We start from the raw sequence: 20,409 nt of genomic DNA, 5'->3' as shown, positions 1-20,409 counted from the left end.
CACTAATGATTGAATATCGTTCATAATACATTTAATTACATCATATGGTAACACAGACAACGATTAACAAAAATGGAATTGTAATAATTCCTTTAAAGAGTCCAAAGACCACCTTGAGTTTAAATAGAAACAATATTTACAGAGGACCAGAATACCTGTAATTTAAAATTAAATGTATATCGTCAATTTAATGACAACGTAATCAAATAGAAGATTGATAGTCAAAAATGTTGACCCAATCTTTGTTTAATATTTTCGTAAAGAGATGATACTCAAGAAAATATTTAACAATCGGAAAATAAAATCAATTAAGAATCGTCACACACGTATTTGATAAGTCCCTTACAGAGAATTACTCAATGTTTCTACATTTTGTTCCGTACTCTTTTATTATATATTGTCCCCTTTGAAGTCGAGGTGAATTGGAATGTGAATATTTGATGTTGGTTAAGTATGACATGGCGAGATTAAGCTAACATGTAGGTGACATTCATTTTTATAATGTGACAAAATTTACAAATATCAATAGATCTACTACAATTACGATTCTTTCATTACTTCAAAGATTTTTCTTCGACAAACATAACAAACTTTAACTTTTTTTTAGTAAAATACATAATAAAATTTTGTTAGAAATAGACCATTAATCCTTTAATTGGAATGCAAAACGAAACGTTTTATATGTTATTGAGCTAAGGTTGTAGTTTGGATTTTATTTTACATAATTCTCAAGTTCTTAACCGATTCAATATTTTAACTTGTTATTTTTTTTTACTTCACAATCAACATTTTATATCCTTGTTATTCGTTATTCATAGTTAAAATTCCTTTGTTAAATATTATTTATAAAATGCCAGCAATTCATTATCAGTTTTATGCTATGAGGTCATTACATTAAAAGACCGCTTTATAACGAAAAAAACACACTTATTTCTACAAGGACAACAAAATTTATCTTCATATTATAAAATCGTTATCAAAGGTACCAGGATTATAAAAACAAAGACAAAAAATTGAAAATCCTCATCTTCGTTTCAAATGGGTTGGGCTCGCGTTAAAATGTTTAAATCCACTATATGAGCTGACGGAATATCGTTTTTCGTTCGATTCAGTTGTATAATTTACATTACATAATGTTTATGATAGACTTTTTGGTAAGGATATATATACTTCTTTATGTCAAGTGATCCTTTAAATCAACCGGATATCTTCGGCAAAGTGGTCTGTGTTGGCCGACGTTTACACAATAGGTATGATGCAAGGATGCAGTTTATCTTTGTAAGGTGATCACTATTGTAAATTAGTCGTCGAAATTCGTTAATGGTGCACTGAAATCGATAGCGTTTAATTTTGACAACTAGTGCAGTGCAACCAAATTAGATGGATTTATGTCATATCATAACTGTTTTTTTTTCTAAATTGAAAAAGCACAAAATTATCTCTGGGCGAACAAGACTTGGTACTGGAATAAACCTAATTAGTTACTCTATTGTCCGAAAGTGTTAAAAGTAATACATGCAAAAGTATCCAAATTAGTCTGCCTTTGCAAGGAGAAGTAAAAACATAAGCACAACTAATTACGTTTTAAACTGAAAATAAAAAGACGATTTAAATTTAAATCATGCGAATTCCAAAATATACTAAATATTTCTTTTGAATTGTCAACACCGACCAAAAATGTGTTTCACTTATGATATGACAGCAAAGATGCACACTAATTGTTTCGTGCGATTGTGGTTATACTGTCAACATTCTGCATTCCTGATAATGGAATAAACTCAGTTTTGATAAATTGTCTTTTGTTATCGATGTACTGGTTGGTCGAATTTGAACGAGTTGATCATATCATTTGCTTTAAATAAAGGCAACAGTTGTATACCGCTGTTCAATAGTCATACTAGTAATTCGAGTAAGCTAAAACTAATTCGGGTAACTAACTAAAAGCAAGGGAAGCACTTTAACTTAAAGAGGAACTTTAACAGATTTATTATTTCGGAAATGCCAACCACTTTGATACTTTTTGAGGGGTTACATTTTACAGTTGTATATACCAACGTTAAACCACTGTCTTACATAATACCTATCCATTGAAAAAAAGTTAATAATTTTCTGATAAACGTAGTCCATATAAGAGTGTTTTGGCAGTATGCGAAAGACAAGAACTTTCAAAACTCTTGTTTTAAAAATGTTTCTTTTAATTTCGTTTGTAGTATCTTAAGAGTAAACACAGATAGAAATAATCTGAGTAAGGACTGATCTCAAAAATTTTAATTTAGCATTTTAAACATGGTCTAATGATTGTAAAAGAACTTAGACTGCGTACAATATAATATTGGTTTAATCCGCAAAAATTACAAGTTTTAGGTAATACAACTCAAAACCTTTATAAATGAAAGGGAAGAGTAGATTAATTAAATTATCAAATATCAATCTAAGGTTACTGCGACGTAAGCATTGTCTTAATATGAAAACAAATATACAATTAATGGACGCCTCCCGTTAAGTTAAATGCATGGTTATTTAATGAACCCTAAAATTTGTCAAACAGAGACAAAAGTAATATGCCTATAGTTTTACTAGTTTTAATTATTTTCTGACCAATTTACAATAACAAATTGATGCATATCAATTTCTTGCAAGTGATCCTCACACAAATGACGAAAAACATTTTAAAACGTAATGTAAAACTGCATACAAAGATTATAAATCATTTTACAAATAGACAATATGGAAATATGTCATTGTATGTGAAAACACATTAACCACACGTAACTATTCAAGGGTACGTGCCCACAAACACCCTGTAACATCCATTTTGAATTAGGATCATTCCTCGTCAGTACTTACTTAATTCAAAATAAAGTGACATTGCATGCGATGGACAAGCATCCCTCATATACCTTGTTTTTGTTTTTTCCCCTTATTTATATTCTCTCTCTCAAAATAGTTAAACTTTAATAATTAAATGTATTGAAGCGTAACAATTACATGTTAAAATAAAATTGAGCTTGCAACAAAAACTCTTTATATAGTCCGTTAGCAAATTAATACATGACATATTATGTGTTTATGTACTGTTAAACAATGTATCGTCTGTGATTTGAATTATTTTATAGCTAAAATAGATGTAAGAAAAAACTGTAAGAGAAGTTTATAGTAATAAAAGATGGATATTGTTTACGTTGTATCCTATAACTAAAGTGTACTTTAAAAGATATTAAATGCATAACTTTGCAATGGTTACATGAATGATACGTTACGTTACCTTTATCAAAAAGAAAGAAAAAAATGAAAAAAATAATAATAGACAAGTGGTACATGTATCAGGTCAAACAATGCATGATATGGGAAATGAACTCTATTACGGGAAATGCAAAGAAGAATCACTCAAACAGATAAAATGTGTTGAATTTGAAGTCTCATATCTTTGATGAAATTATTATTAGTATATCGAAAGTAAACAGACATACTTAAATGGAAGAACAATATACTAGTACTTGATTTATGTTGAATTAGGGAAGAAACAACAGTCTACATGCTGAACTCTCCGTTAGAATGATTATCTAACTTTCATGTAAAAAGATACTACCCATTTGGGGGGGGGGGGGGGGGGGGGGGCTTCAAATAACAGGAGTGAAAAACAAATAGGCAACAGCATGGTTAGATAATTAGAATCAGTTAAATAGGTTGAATTGGGTAGTTCATCGATGTTTAGCTGGAATCTCAAAAGGCAAGATATGTTATAAGCAAAGATGGTATTGAAAAACCATTGAGAAGAATTAAGTTTTGAAAGAAATAGGAAGATGTGTGTGTATCGGTTTATTTAGTATAAAGGCGACAGTGTTACACCGCTGTTCATTAGTCAAAAAGCGATTAAGCATAAAAATAATTCAAGTCACAAATCAAAATTGAGTGAAAGACTTAACCTATAAAAGAAAAACAACAAAAAAGCAGAAACACTGAACTGCTGCAAAAAACGAACACATAGAGGCGGACTATAATGAAACCTCTGCCATATAGGCATCACATATTTTTAATTCATCACTTACATGGATAAATGTTAACCTTGAAGCATTAATATTGATACAATAAGATGTATTTCGTCTTGTTCTTTTAAAAAGTAAAAATTATAAGACAGTAGAATACCTCGCTAATAATATTTTAATCATATACAAATACGCAAAATACGATGTAAAATAGTTGCAACCATCTTTGTCAATATCAAAATAATATTATTGGAGGTATTTTTTTTTTTTTTATCTTTTTAATTTTTTTTTAACTGTTTGCATGCATGGATTTCAATGAATGAACTTTTACTATACATTGTCGATGATTTTTATTTTAAAGTAAAGATGTTCATTATTAACATATAAATTACTTCAAAAGAAAAGAAATAAAACTTTATATCGTTTTCTTCCTTGTTCAATGAAATCTGAAAAGAGTTAATCACGCTTATATTTTATGTAACTGCCATTAATATATGATCACTATTATCATCTTTAAACATGATCTCAAGTTAAACTATATAGCTAGAGATGTATTTTGTGGGTTGTAACTTCAAACCTGCGTAATTTATGTTCTTAGATTCATTTAAAAATGCACCAACAATGTAACTATGATCTGAAGGCCAAACACATTTGGGTAATGAATGTTTACATTCCCATTTACTAAAACTGTAAAGAAAAAAGAAATAACTAAAAACTTATGAAAGCCCTTCTCTATTTATATCTATCTCTACTTAAATTTTAAGCAAAAAAAATGCACGAAGGGAGGAATAGTTCTGTGGGCAACATAGCCGTCCTTTGTATGCTTTAACTGATTGCCAAAATGATTTTATCAGTTCAATAAACTTTCAAAGAAACAAGAAGGGTATTTTTATGAGTTAAATCTAATAAGTATCAAAACGCCGACTAACTGATGGAACTGTATCACCGTATAGAGCATGTTAGGTCGTTCCTTGTTTTACTGAAGTCAATTTTAAGTTTAATGTGTAGTATTTTCTATAAAGAAGATATATATAAGATGTGGTATGAGTGCCAATGAGACAACTCTCCATCGAAGTAATAATTTATTAAAGTAAACAATTATAGCTCAAAGTAAGTCCTCCAACACGGAGCTTTGACTCACACTGAACAGCAATCTAGAAAGGACCCCAGAAAATAATTGTGTAAAACCATTCAAACAGGAAAACGAGCGGTCTAATCTATTTAAAAAGGGGAAAAAAAGGGGAGCACTTATGAACTTTATCAACAAACTATAACCACTGAATATCAGGTTTCTGACGCAGGCAAGGTGCAATTAAAAACAGGAGGTTTAAGTAGTATTTTGTAGTCTTTGTATATTTGTTTTGTTCTGACCACAGTAATGTCTTTCTTTATTCTCAATTCTGTCCCTATGATATCTTCCCATCTCATATTTAAGCTAAAGTTTTAGGGATTAGAATCGCACAACCCTTTTCACTGTCAAACTATAAAACTAACTCGTGTGGCCTCAGTCGGAGTAATAATAAACCTTGTGCAGAAATATATAATTTATGTTTCCTTTCCCAGGATTTAATAAGAATTGAAATAGGTCATTTGAGGACAATTTATCTATTAGAAATCACCTTACATAAACTACTATATTTATTACCTGTCTTTTATTTTGTCGAAATACATGTATATAAATCTATTGTATATCATATAAGTGCTGTATCCTCTTTATTGGTATGTTTTGTCCTATTATCATGTTAATTTTAAGACAGACAGTGCAAAAATATTTAGTAGTAAAACCTGCCGAATACCAGAGTATATATCCGAACAACCAACATAAAGTTAATGTCATATAAAATGAACTAAACTTAACATTCCAACTTTTATAAACCTTCAATATTGCCAATTAAAGTTTTCAAGTTTCAAATGAAGTTGTTGAATTTTAAAACGTAACTGTCTAAGCGACTACAGAGATAGTGAACATTTATAATTTTATTTGATGGTTTGTAACATTAAAGTCGAGAGGATTACTAACAAGACAGTCATTATTGTACGAGAAATCACAGCCAAGTAGATTGACATTGATCTTAGGATTACGCGTCACCTATCTCAGTTTTGATTTACTAGTAATATTCTTTGTTAATGCTTAATAGGGAATCATTGTATACCCATGAAATGCTTAATTGTATGACCATGAATTTCTCCTTCGTTTACTAACGTTTTGTACATCGTGTCATTATAAAGCGCGATACTGAATTCTATATTTTTGCATAGCAATAACGAAGGAATCTTCTTTTTATATTCATATTATAATTGTAAACTACTTTATCTTTAGAGTAAACTTTTCACTCTTTAGATTAACTGGATTTCTTTGTAGGAATTCTGAGTTTAGTTTGAGCCACATTTTAACAAAAATGCGATGTTTGATGTAGCCATTATTCCAGGTAGAAAAATTAGCAGTATAAAAAATCTTAAATGCTTAAATTCCAAGTTGGATGGGAATAGATGCATTGATATTATAAGCATCTCCTGCTCTTTGTGTGTCACCTTATATACGATTGAAATTCAAATACTGCACACCAACTAATTTTGCGGGCTATTTTATTTTTCAAAATACAAAATAAGGAATTCAATTCGTCGCGAATATGTATTACTTAGATCTTTCTTTATTCTACTTCATGAAGCAAATTATAAATCGGGATTTTAAATTGCCTCGAAAAGAGCTAGAAAAGGCTAAACGCGAAATAAAGTATCCGCGAAAATAAGTTGGTTTACAGTATAGTGGTAAATCTTAAGTTTGTGACAAGCCAACCTCGATTATAATGTTAAATGGGTAAATAGATGGCATATGTGAGAATGAGTTCAATTGTCACTAGTAAATCAAGAAACTGAGACACTAGTACTGTATCAGACATTGTTTTTCTATCATCTAAATTACAGTCATATTCTTACCTCACTCAAAGCTGTTCTGGTCAGATATATTTGATCAATGGTATAACTTTCATTATGGTTTTTCATTTGAAACTACTTTTATTACATCTTAAGTAATTGCGTTTGTTTATTAACGTATCAGATTTTTTTTCGGTTACATATAAATACTGAAGACAAATGCTGCTAGTAATTTTTTTGGATACAAATTTACATATCACTTCTGTTTCGTAGGGTATTTGTTTCAGTGACTTTATTCAACTTAACAATAATTTAGTGTTGTGGAATAGTTAACTTATTTTGAACCTATACATTGATTTGTTACAACCTGGCTATCAAGTATATCAAAAGTGACAGTGTGATACAAACTGCAAATACATGTACAAATAACGAGAATGAATATCGCATTTCTTTTTTCCAAAATGTGAGTTTTTAATAAAATTGACCCTACAATAAGTATTTGTAACAATTTAATCATGTGCACTGATTTTTGAGTATTGCATCTTCCTTTTATGGCATTCAATTTAGTTGGTTCTTGCATATAAAGATCATATTGGTAAAAAAATACAATACAGTACAGATTCGATTAAATCTAATTATCAATCCGTCAGATAAAGCGGATATAATAATAAGTATAATGTTATTTTCTTAATACTTTGACATGCCACTTTGTATAAAGATGATTGCTGAAATATAAAGCCTAATACAATTACGGAGAAATCATGTATAAGATCCGAATAAGTCAACCTGATCAAAAGTCTGTGTCATTGTATATGCTTAAAACAGTATATAATGACAATCAAACATAATTACTTGACAAATACACTAATTATTTATCATAAAAAGTCAGTTAATCTGTCAAATAGTCTAAAGGAATGTAGTTAGTTATGTCCATTCTTTAACTAAATAGGCAAATCTTCTCAGGTAAATTTAATTTGGATTTTAACATATCCCAAAGCAACAGACATAGAACACAATAAATGAAAAAATCTTAATAAAAAAAATTAAGGAACATTTACCTTTATCCTATACAGAAAATGTATCAAGTATTTTGGTCCTACTAAATTTTGTTATTACCTATGAAAACAATGAATGATTTAATGGAAACAATGAAAGAAAAACATATATTCATGATCTCTTATAATATAATTAAAACAATTATGCTTATCAAGTTAAATGTAAATGATATAAATCAGTATTGAGATTTTTATATAGTGCCTCGCAATGTATAGTAATCTCTCATGGAAGTAACTCTTTATAAATTTCATGCGTCTAAATATATTGTTTTTCAATTTACCTCCATCGGGAACACTCAAATATAAGCACACTCAAATATAAGCATACGTTGGTTCATACAAGCGGAGTTTCAAACATAAAAAGAAAGTAAGAAAAAAATCCAGGTGATGTAAACTCGTCAGTTTCATTACTAGTGCGTCATTAACATATCAATAAAATAATGCATTCACCAATTACTAACATTAAACAGCCTAAACTGATATACCTATTTAATTTATCACATGTGCAAGATCTTACTTTATGATACTAGCTCAAGCTAAAATGGATCTCCATATGAAAAAACGTATTTTTCTATAACTGATTTAGTAATAAAACCACTGAATTTCCGTATTTTATAAACGTATATTGCTAGATACATCTCAATTTATCTTTATAACACCCACCAGTTCAACAATTACTCACATTTGTATTTTATTTTAATAATACTAAACATTTTGCAAGTCATATACAATTTAAACAGAATAAATAGAAGCTTTCATCAATTATTTTTCCTATTTGTGTTTTTTCTTAAAAAAAAGTTTTCAATGTCAAATTCATCTTGTAGATGTTGTCGAATTAATTTGGATCTCAATATCATAGTTGTGATTAATTCCAAATATTTTTGGTGTGTCCAAAAATATACATTTGTTTTATAATCAATACTTGATCTTAAAGTTTACATTCATAGAAACATATGTTTTATACTTTGCTTCATACTTTTAACAGATCCATGATTCATAAAAGATTTTGAATCAGTGATATTTTTATGTCCCACCTACGGTAGTAGAGGTCCATTATGTTTTCTGCCTTGTGCGTCCTTCCGTCCGTCCGTTCGTTCCACTTCAGGTTAAAGTTTTTGGTCAAGGTAGTTTTTGATGAAGCTGAGGTCCAATCAACATGAAACTTAGTACACATGTTCCTTATGATATGATCTTTCTTATTTTAAAACAAAATTAGACTTTTGACCCCATTTTCATGGTACACTGATCATAGAAATTAAAAGTGTGAGTTTCAGGTTAAAGTTTTAGGTCAAGGTAGTTTTTGATGAAGTAGAAGTCCAATCAACTTGAAATTTAGTACACATGTTCCTTATGATATGATCTTTCTTATTTAAAAAAATATAGGCTTTTGACCCCATTTTCATGGTCCACTGAACATAAAACTTAAAAGTGTGAGTTTCAGGTTAAAGTTTTTGGTCAAGGTAGTTTTTGATGAAGTCCAATGAACTTGAAACTTAGTACACATGTTCCCTATTGGTTGATTCTTTTACTTTAAAAGCCAAATTCGATTTTTTTACCCAATTTCACGGTCCAATGAACATGGAAAATGATAATGCGAGTGGGGACACCGTGTACTTTGGACACATTCTTTTTTAAACAATTTTACATATATCTTTAAATACTTGCTGTTAAGAATAACTGATGATATTCCACACAACGTTGAAGGCTGAATTTAGTTAAGACATTCAATGAAATTGTACTACCGATTGAAATGAAGACCGTTTATTGGTGTTGTTTTATATTAAAATTGCAAAGAATAGGTTCCGTAATGGTCAACCAATTCATGATGGTGTCCGTAAAACTGTTGACGGGAGTAACCTAACTTTACCACAAGACACTATCAATTCGATAACTTCCTTGTAAACAGCAAATTTTCATCAAAGATTTTTTTAGATTTTGCCATTTGATTCGGGACTTTCCGATTTGAATTTTCCTCGGAGTTCAGTATTTTTGTGATTTTACGTTTTGTTATATCGAATCAACTATGAATTATATAGTCCATTATGCAGGCGTTGTTGGAATGTTGGGGTACATAGGAACGAAAAGTTCACAATACGAAGGTTGAAATCAGATGTTTTGTTATCATTCTCATATCTTTGATAATCCTGTGTCTGTTTCGGTCATATGATATCCTACATATAACAATTAATCGAAATTATGATGTAGTGCGTGGGCAGTGTTGAAATTTTCAAGTTATTTAAACATTTTGCGTCCTGTAATTAAATTTCAAGAACGATGTAAAATAATCTGAAAAAGGTAGACTCTAGATGTCCAAAAACGGTTGATATTGTATTGTATTAAAAACAATTGGGACATTTATCAATAGACTTGCAATGCAAATGAGTTTTTGATAACAACCTTATAATCAATTAATGATATATATGTAGTATAAAGAATAAGACAAGTGTGGTCAGGCGATACTATAGGCGATAAAAAATGTTTGAATAGGTTAGATTGATATCCAATTTATACAGAATTAGAAGTAGGTCAAACCTGTCATAAAAGTCACCAAGTCAACTTATATCGTTCTTACTTATATTTAATCTAGTACACATATCGCTAATTTGCAATGAAACTAAATTTCCAAGCAAAAATTTTGCATATAACCAAAACTTTATCTTGAGAATACAGAAATCATCCAGAACAGAAGACGCAATCAAGATCATAATATTTATCAACTTATAATAAAGTATTTTATTAGTTTTTATTCGTTCGAAATCAATAACAATAATAAAATACAAGAATGTACGAAAAACACAAAAAAACATGTGGCAATATTCTTTTGTAAATTGGCAGATAACGATTTGCACCATTCGAAATGACTTATGATTCATATACAGATATGTTAAGGAAAAAACCTTATTTGTTGTTTTATCATCAAAACCAACCTTGATATATCACAATTTCTGGATACAATTATAACAGAAAATATAATAGACAGCAGATCAACATATATATTACAAAAGAACAAAACAAAATTCTGAGAAATCAAACGTATCTTTGATATCCGCAAGTACAACATCAACAGTGCACTTATAAGAGAAACGGTGATGACACGTACACTTATAATGGCAAACAATTGACATTTAGCCATGAAACTAAGGAGATGTTGTTAAAAATCTAGCTCCTACATACTACGTAGAAAATAAGCAATTACTTTTTTCATTTATTTTCACAGATGTAAACATCGATTGAAGTCAATTCAATTACTTTCAGTTATTTTCAGACAATTCAGTATTATATTGATGCGTACAGGTTAATAGCAACTACAAGACCTTATGAAAATAGAGGCACATATTTCATTTGACTACACGCTAATTGTCTGAAAATTGCTGAATTTACCGCAGTACATAAGTCTGAAAATTGTCTGAAAAACTGAAAAGGATCTTTTTTTTTTTTTGTTCAGATCAAAATGACAATTTCATATTAACATTTGTTCAGTAGTGTTATGTCCTAAAGTTTTGGTGTGTTTATATTGACAGTGGAAAATCTGTCTTAGAAATGACGTCTATAATTACAATTTTACTGACTCACCTTTCTACCCGCTCGATTGTTGTGTTTGTTCATTAACGACCGTGCGTTTTCCTTTATTTCTCTTGCATCTAAAAATTTCCTAGAGAATTTAAGTCCATGTTTGATATCAGCACTACACCCTCCCCACTTCCAACCGTTCGCATCATAATGTCCAGTCTTTTTAGATCGATCACAACTACAACGTTTTAATCGTCCTAAACTACACGCTTGTGTCACTTCATATGTTACTCCTGCAGAGTTTATAGCATAGGAAAAAGCAGCTTCTTTGCTTCCTGTAACGATAAAATAATGAATTCATTATAAATTCTAATGCAACAACGTTTGTAACGTTCATTTTGATTGGATAACGTCACTTTCTTACATGGCATCAATTGACAATTGATGCTATGGGACCTACGCGCAAGCGCAGACGGCATATGACAGATTTTAAATACATGTTTTAACGTTGTTTTCTCCGACGGCATCAATTGGGGATTTGATGGTCGCAAATACCCGTTTACTGTCTCCGCTAACGCGTCGCCATTAAACTTAATTTGCGACCATCAAATCCCCAATTGATGCCGTCGGAGCTTAAAATACAATACAGTTATCTCCTAAATGGAACTGTTGCTTATTTACCGACAATATGAATCTGCAGTTTTACTCTAACTTTGATCGTAGGAAAATCGTAGTATTTCCTTCTTTTTTTTTTACAAAAAAAACAATGAAAAAGCATAACAAAAATAACGAACTCAAAGGCAAATTCAAAAAGGGGATATCAATACAATCGGACAAAATCAATCACAATCAACCAATGGTCGGAGTGAAAATCAACGGACATATCCTTAAACTTCAAGGATTTTCCGAAGAAAATGATGGGCTTGAGCTGATTGTGTATGCAGCTTAACCCCACACTTGTATAATATTTGTTCATAGTCCTGTTGTATTAGTAGAAACTAAACTCATCATAGATACCAGGACTAAATTTAGTATATACGCCAGACGCGCGTTTTGTCTACTAAAGGCTCATCAGTGACGCTCGAATAAAAAAAGTTTAAAATGCCAAAAAAAGTACGAAGTTGAAGAGCATTGAGAACCAAAATTCCTAAAAGTTTTGCCAAATACAGCTACGTTAATCTATGCCTGAGGTTGTGAGTAACCCAAACAGACATAATACTTTAATATGACAATAACTGGGATCAACCAGACAACACTGTGAGCCATGCAATCTTAATATAAGAACTAATACAGTTTGTGAACGTTTATTTTAACATGATGTAAATCCTTTTGGTAATCAATTCTGTTATTCATTCAAACATCGTTCATTATCATGTAAGTGTGTGTTTCTTCTATTTGAAATGTCTACTCTTCAGGAAATCTTGAGGTTATCTTTAACGGATAAAATTGATTTCAATGTTACCCAATCACAATATCTTGAGATGTATACAAAACTTCATTTGTATTACAAATAAATTTAATTGCATCCTGTAAATACTTTTACAATACATTGTATATCCTTCCACTTCCTTTCATTAAGGTCATGGTATGGAGCGTTTGGTTATCAACAATTACAACACAAGACTTATGATTATCACTTTGCAAATGCTATTTAAAATTATTCATAATTTTACCATACAAGTACTTTAAAAAAATATATTAGTTAAATAACTGCAATATTATACTAATAATTTTCATGTCTACATCTATATAAAGAACTTATTGTTCTAATTTAAAAAGGACATTATAAATAAACCTACAGATCACAAAGCAAATTGAGGTTACCGATATCTATTTGTTTTTTTGCCTCAGTACTCGATCATGAATACACTACATACTCGCACTGGATTACGATGTTGATACTTTATGTAAAAATGAATGCAAATTAATCGAGTAATCAAACGAATAACATGTCAATTGGTTATTTTGACATGGCTAAATTTTTAATTTTCTGTTAAGTATCTTTGTGGACTGATGTTTTTTTTTCTTCGTCTGTTTGCTTGTCTGTTCTTCTATGGCAAACGATTTCAGATACACCATTGATTGCTTCCTTTTTTCATATCGCTTTAGTTACAGAGCTCTAGTGAGAACCAGTATTTCCCTCATGAAAGGAAAGCTCTACAGTTTTTAGTAAATTCAAGGTTCGGAAAATATCAAAATCAGCTAAAATTACCTACGTATGCCCGGAATTTGACAGCAAGGTGGACAGCAAAGGTAAACATATTTTGTTTTTGAAGTTTATTATTATATGCATTTTTGACACGTCAATAAACAGATTTAAATCATTCTTTATCACCATATTACAATGTGTCTATATTTTTTGAATTCTCATCACAAAGCAGAGGAATAAAGTGTATCTACGTGTATATTTGCCCTTTTAAGTAAACATTAAACACATTTCTCACTGTCATGAGATAAAACATTAGTTTTTGTACTTTATTCAGAATCCATTATGTAATATATTGAGCATAAATATTATACAACAGTACAATTGAACTTCATAGATAATATGTTGACTACAGTATATAAGTTTACAATGGTAACAACCGATAAAGTTAAATACAGTTCTAATTGGCAGTTATCCCCCGTGTTCCATACAGGAAGTTGACCTGCAACGACACCTTTTTACGTGCATGATCTGGGACCACACCACGTGGTAAGGTTGAGTAGCTTTTTGTCCTGAATTGTATTATATCTCAATTGTTCTTGTTATTTAATGTAGAAATAATTAATTATATTCTGTTAATTATCCAGTTATTGACAACGATGACACTAATTGAAAGATTATTAGTATGCGTATTTCATAGCGATTAAATCCTTAAATAATGCAAACTGTGTAGATTTTATTTGAGGAATAACGGGTATGATTGTTTTTGTAGGTCCTTATTGTTACATGTAGAAATTATGTACAATTGAAATCGCATACATTTAGCGTTACATATAACATCGATCATGTTTTTAACGCAATATCACGCTGGCAGCAGCCGTATATGCTAAGCAAAACAGACTTCAGATAAGACGGGATAGCTTGTTATCAGTCAGCCTCTCAGTATATATTTAAATGAATAAGATAATCAATACTAGTAGTGTTTATTTCTGAATTTAGAATAATGCATACGCGCATGTGCTGTTTTATTTTAGATACTTTATTTTAAAATGGATATACTGGCTGAGTATGTTGTATGAATACACAGCCAACTCAGAACGGAATCGGATCGTGATATCATATGAATCACGTGCGGAGAGTACCACGCTTTCTACACGTAAATGGACCCTTGGCACAACTCTTAAAAGGGTCTGTAGGTTGCAAAACTTCTGTTCATATTCAGTAGGCACATGTTTAAGTTAATGTTGATTTAGGTAATTTATTAAGTTTTTTTTTCAATTTCAACTGTGTCACATCTAATTAAAATTCTCTGTCTTTTTCAACAACATACCCTGGATTCATGTATCTAGCATCGACACGTACCTTAATTGACCTTCTGACCTGACATGACCTAACCGGACTGGACAATGGGACCTAGTTGGTGTCATCTCCGTGAATCACAATAGATTGAGGTGAATATATTAATAATGCACTGTTTAGTCAATACGTAGGCGTTTCCTATAGAACTAAATAATAGGTGTCGACTCTTAATTCCATCCATGTACAACTAGTGAACTGTAGCATCTGCCTTATTAAGGTTACGAATGGAGGAAACAAGAAAGTTTAGATCGGTGACAACCAATCAAATCTAAGTGAAAAGAATGATTTGTGTCCATCATGGAAATTGATATTCTGGTCGTGTGCTACAATACCGCAGAAAACTGATAAATTGTTAAGAAAAACGCGGAAGTTGTTCATTATCGTGTCCAGGTTTGTTTAACGATATGCTATATGAATCTAAATTTTAATTTGACACTAACATCTGCTTCGTATTGAACCTCATACAAATCATTATTGTCGACACTGAATCAAGCGTTCAAAAGGTGCTGAATTAGTAGTGTCAATTTTTTCAAACCCTGGAGCATCACTGGTCTGGACAAGCATGGCCGCAACGCCATCGGAAAGCTTATTAGCAACGCATCCCTTCAATTATGGTTTTAGATTTATTAGTATGAAGTCAGTTGTAGGTCGTTTGTACTCGTCTTTGTCGAACTATCAACAGTTATATCTTCAGTAGTATTTAAATTTTATTTTGTTTGTTGCAGCTCCACAATGGTTAGTTCAGCTGGCCTAAGGCTCAAGTCAATTTCATAAATAAGGAGCAATAATTATAAGTCTGGTTTAAGTGTTAAATGACACTAAAAAACCACATCGTTTACAACTTGAATGAACTTATTGGGCTGTGACAATATGGAAAAGTATGATATCGGCATGTTATTTGATTTCACGGGTAAAATTCAAAACCCTGCTCGTTCAAAATTTTTGCTCGATTGTTTCCTCTAATGTTCCAAATCATAATCCATATGCCCAATATAACAATAATAGTTATAAGATAAGGTGCAATGCACAGATTTGTTACAGCTGAAGTTTTGCTATCTCGATGCAAGATACCGTAGGAATCACATTTATGACATCACAGAATGTGATTCATCACCAGGAATATTTACTTGAAATTAGCTCCATGCACGACATTTGCCTAGTGATAATCAGGGTTTGCTTACCATTTAGTAGCACGTTGCTTGCCATGTTTTGATGTTCATGTTCTCAAGCCTTATTTTTTTATAACATTTTTGTAGTTTTATATCTTTATGCGAAGGCGTTGTCCGCTTTTCCTTTTACTTTTTAAAGACAATTTGCTGTTATCCTTTTTCGTGTAAAAGGACGATTACCTAGTCCCAAAAGTTAACAGTTGGAGCACTGAATGTAATTTACAATGTATGCTTACAATCAACTAACGATTAGGCAAAACAAAATGAGAAGATTTATGGTAAAGCCTTGTGAATAGAACAACACGATTTAGGTGTAAGCTTTATTGTCAAACCTTGTGAAAAGAACAACACGATATACTAGTAAGTGCAAGCTTTATGTTCAAGTCTTGTGAAAAGAACAACACGATATAGGTGTAAGCTTTATGGTCAAACCTTGTGAAAAGAACAACACGATCTAAGTGTAAGCTTTATGGTCAAGCCTTCTGAAAGGAACAACACGATTTTAGTGTAAGCCTTATGGTAAAGCCTTGTGAAAAGAACACCACGATCTAAGTGTATAATTTGGGTTGATATTTTTGATTCCAAAAAAATGTGATAGGGGCCAGCTGAAGTCCGCTTCCGGTTGCAGAATTTTCTCGCTGTGTTGAAGACCAATTGGTTGGCTTCGGCTGTTTTCTGCTGTTTGGTCTGGTCGTTGTCACTTTGACAGATTCTCATTTTCATCTCAGTGTTATTGTCTATCTATTTCCCCCCTCTCTCCCTTCGTCATATTAAATGTTTATTTGTCCAAAATCACACTGAACATCGTAAAACTATGCAAAATATATATTATTCACTATAATATCTACAGTATAATCAATCATAATAACAACCATCAACTATCTGGTTTTAATTTCATAATACATATTTATAAGAATAAAAACGAAAATTAGCATATATATCTCGAAACTCTTCGTCCAAATTTAGCATAATAAGTGCCATTTTCGATAACGTCATCATGTGTTGAGAACTCTAAACACTGTTCATTCATCAAGATTGCTACTTAAAAGATAATCTAAATATATGTTAAAAGATGATCCTTCCAATGTTAAAAATGAAATATGAAATCGACATCAATATGATGACATCTCTGTATTTTCAATTCATCTTTTATATGCGGTAAGATGAGACGAGATGATTTGTCATTAACGGTTATTATGTACATTTCTCACACGTGTGTATGATAGTTTTCGTAATTGTATATTCTTAACAATGATATACCTACTGCCACTTTTTGGGGATGAGTGAATATTTTCTAAACTTGGAACTTGAGATACATTTTATCTTTTATTATTGATCAATATTCCGAATTTCATTTTCGAGGTAGAACTTAAGGAGTTTGTGCTGTTTTGAGAAGTTTTAGCTGCTCCGGATTGTCAAGATTTGCGATTCAAGAAGAACTGATTTGTGATTCAAGAAAAACTGATTTGCGATTTGATTTTCAACTCGGTTGTTGCCCTAACATACAGTTTTGTTCCTTAGGACGAAAACGTTAAGCTTCCAGAATTCCCATCTAGGAAATTAGTGTTGCACAGAAAATAAAGTCCCAACAAATTACGCGGGTTCGGAACGGAGTTGAAACGTTTACGATGATGACTTGCTTATATACAATTTATGAATGACACGTTGAATAATTCGTATTATGTGAATCATAAACTTGTCAGGCGCAAAAGTAAACAAATCTCTTTATTTCGGATATAATCATTCTTATTTGGAAATAAAACAAAGCTTGAGGGCATTTTTAGGAATAGTAACAAAAAGAGATATTTTGTTGTGAACAGGAGGCTATTGAGTTACTGAACTAGAAAAGGGGTTTATTTACAAATGTCAAACTAAATATGTTTGAAGACTGGTAATAAATTTAGGAACACCTAAATAAAAAGATAGGAAAAATTGAAGAACTATAAGTATTACAAACGAAAAGCTCAAAATGACCACGACATTCCTAATTTTTAAAGGCATTTTTTAAGGAAAAAATATTGGGTTTGGGTATTACGATGGTTTTACGATGGAATCCTGGAGCGTAATTTTCTATAAGGATTATCAGACACCTTACATAACAAATTGAATATCTATTGATGACGGGATTCTTGTTAAAAGTACATTAAAGGAAAAATATGATGTTCAATATTTAGAAATGATGCATATTTTATTGTTCAGCAATGCTTCGGGCCAATATTTATATTATATGTGGAAAAATGACAACGAAACATCTTACATAGAACACCCGGAAACAGTCTAAGGTCACCGTTGACTCAGGGAGATACATCTAACTTTTATTAATATTGCATAATTTATCAATAATTGTAAATTTCAACATGAATAAATCAAAATCGAATGTACCGAACTTAGTTGTGATTAATATTGCAGCAGCAAATTCAGAAATGCGAAAACGGAGCTTGAAAAAAACCATGTTAATATGAAGATCATTTTTTTTTTTTAAATATACTATTTCAAATTGTACCTAATAACTTTATTTATCCTTTTTGGCATTAACATAAATCCAGGATAAGTCCTGATCTTTAAAGTACTTCACAAGATTAACCTTTGCCAGAGGGAAATTGAAATTCAATTGCTGTAAAACTTTTATTAGAAGTAAAGTTTGAAATCATATTCACTAAATATATAAATCGAATAGTCTTATATGTACTTTTTGTTACTAGTCAACTTTGTCGAGAGAAAAAGACGGATGGGTTACTATCTCATTTCATCCCCGCAAAATATTCACGTGTCCGTCCCCAGTCAGGTACGCCGTCCGTGGTTGCCTTATGCTTAACGTTTGAGGTTGAACTTATTCCCAGTTTCTTTAGACTAGGATTGAATTGGAGCTTGACTTTTATATAAGTACATGTCTTTTACTGTATGTCGTTTAGTTATAAGTGTCGTCCGGTTGCTGTCCAATTGATGTAAACACAACGCCTGTTGTTATCCTTTAAACAAGTACTACTATGTTGATGATAAACCATTGTTGACTATTATTCTACTAACAGTTGTATCAAGGATATAAAACTTAATAAGTTGAGGAAGTGGTGGTTGTGTACTGAACACACTCTCTTTTGTTGCTGAGTATCATATTTTTTGTTTTGAGCATTTATTCAGCTGTTAATTTTCTCGTTTAAATTATTGACATTTCATGGTCACTTTTGGGAACTTTTAAAGTTTGTTTAGAGGTAAGAGTTTTGCTCATTACTGGAGGCTTACAGAATCCTACAGTTAGCTTTTACAGCCATTTGGAATCTTCTAAGAATTTTTTATATGTCATATGTATTGCATGCATATTTTAAAATGATAAGGCATGATCAGGCAAGGTATGACTTAAGGATTTTTTTGAAAGGATATATAAATTATGTTACTGATAAGCGTACAGAAGAACTTTGACTGAATAATTGTATCTGCAGTCTTATTTAATTTGATTTGGCAATACTTTTTCCTATTTTATGTTATTAATTCCCCAAGTTTGGGTTCTTCGTGTATTTTGTCCTAAACGCCTCTGAAGAGACATGTCCATGTCCATGTATTGTCGAAATGCGCATCTAGTTCAGTAAAATTGGAACAAATAATGTTATTTTAATGCAGGGTTAAGGAATGTCTTTCGTATATCCATACGATAAGTTCATCATCTTCAATATAATTGATATGGTATTGGGGAATTATAATGATAGAATGTCATATTATTTTCCTGTCTTATTTACTTCACTAATTGACCATGACATGTGATTAAAAGACAAAATCATAGGAGGTTACTTCCCTCCGTCTAAGGAAGTCTCCCCTAATTATGTCTTTAGTCGAGTTTTGATTATACATATTTATATATATATATATATCAGTGGTAAAAAACAAAACACATGATCATTACAATTAGATTAAGGGAAAGAGGTTTAATAAATGACATATAAGTATTTTAGTAGTAAATTTTATAGACTGCATCTACGAAGTTAGTAAACTTACATTTTTAAATTTCATGTTGTTGCAGTTAGTACCTAGACAGCATGTTCTGGTGTTTTATAATTGGTAAATAAAAGAAAGTATTAGTGTGAATTTTAAAGTAACTACTTGGAAGTCAGCAGCTCTCGTTGAAACGCAATTCTCGCCTATATTCTAATACTTAGGTTAATTAAAATCTCAAAATAAAATTCATTGTGGTTTTTTTTTAAAGTTGATTACCAGAATGTAATAATAATAGTATAATTTGGTTATTACGAGAAGGTCTTTGAGTGTTTTTCTTACGGATAGAAACGAGAACTACATTTTGACGAGAGCACAAACTTTCC

The 20,409-nt window shown here is 31.0% G+C and overlaps 1 protein-coding gene across 4 annotated transcripts in view; it reads right to left on the bottom strand.

Annotated features, from left to right (window-relative positions):
• Positions 1 to 20,409, bottom strand: part of LOC134683116 (protein Wnt-7b-like) — a 72,442-nt gene that overhangs the window by 9,275 nt on the left and 42,758 nt on the right. For all 4 annotated transcript variants that reach the window (XM_063542219.1, XM_063542237.1, XM_063542230.1 and 1 more), the window contains exon 3: positions 11,489 to 11,760. In XM_063542219.1, the coding sequence (XP_063398289.1) occupies positions 11,489 to 11,760 (272 nt within the window). The remainder of the gene's footprint in view (positions 1 to 11,488; positions 11,761 to 20,409) is intronic.

The sequence above is a fragment of the Mytilus trossulus genome, chromosome 1, assembly GCF_036588685.1.
Source record: "Mytilus trossulus isolate FHL-02 chromosome 1, PNRI_Mtr1.1.1.hap1, whole genome shotgun sequence".
Taxonomy (NCBI): domain Eukaryota; kingdom Metazoa; phylum Mollusca; class Bivalvia; order Mytilida; family Mytilidae; genus Mytilus; species Mytilus trossulus.
Note: the sequence above shows the minus strand (reverse complement) of the source record. Positions and strands in the feature narration are given on the sequence as shown.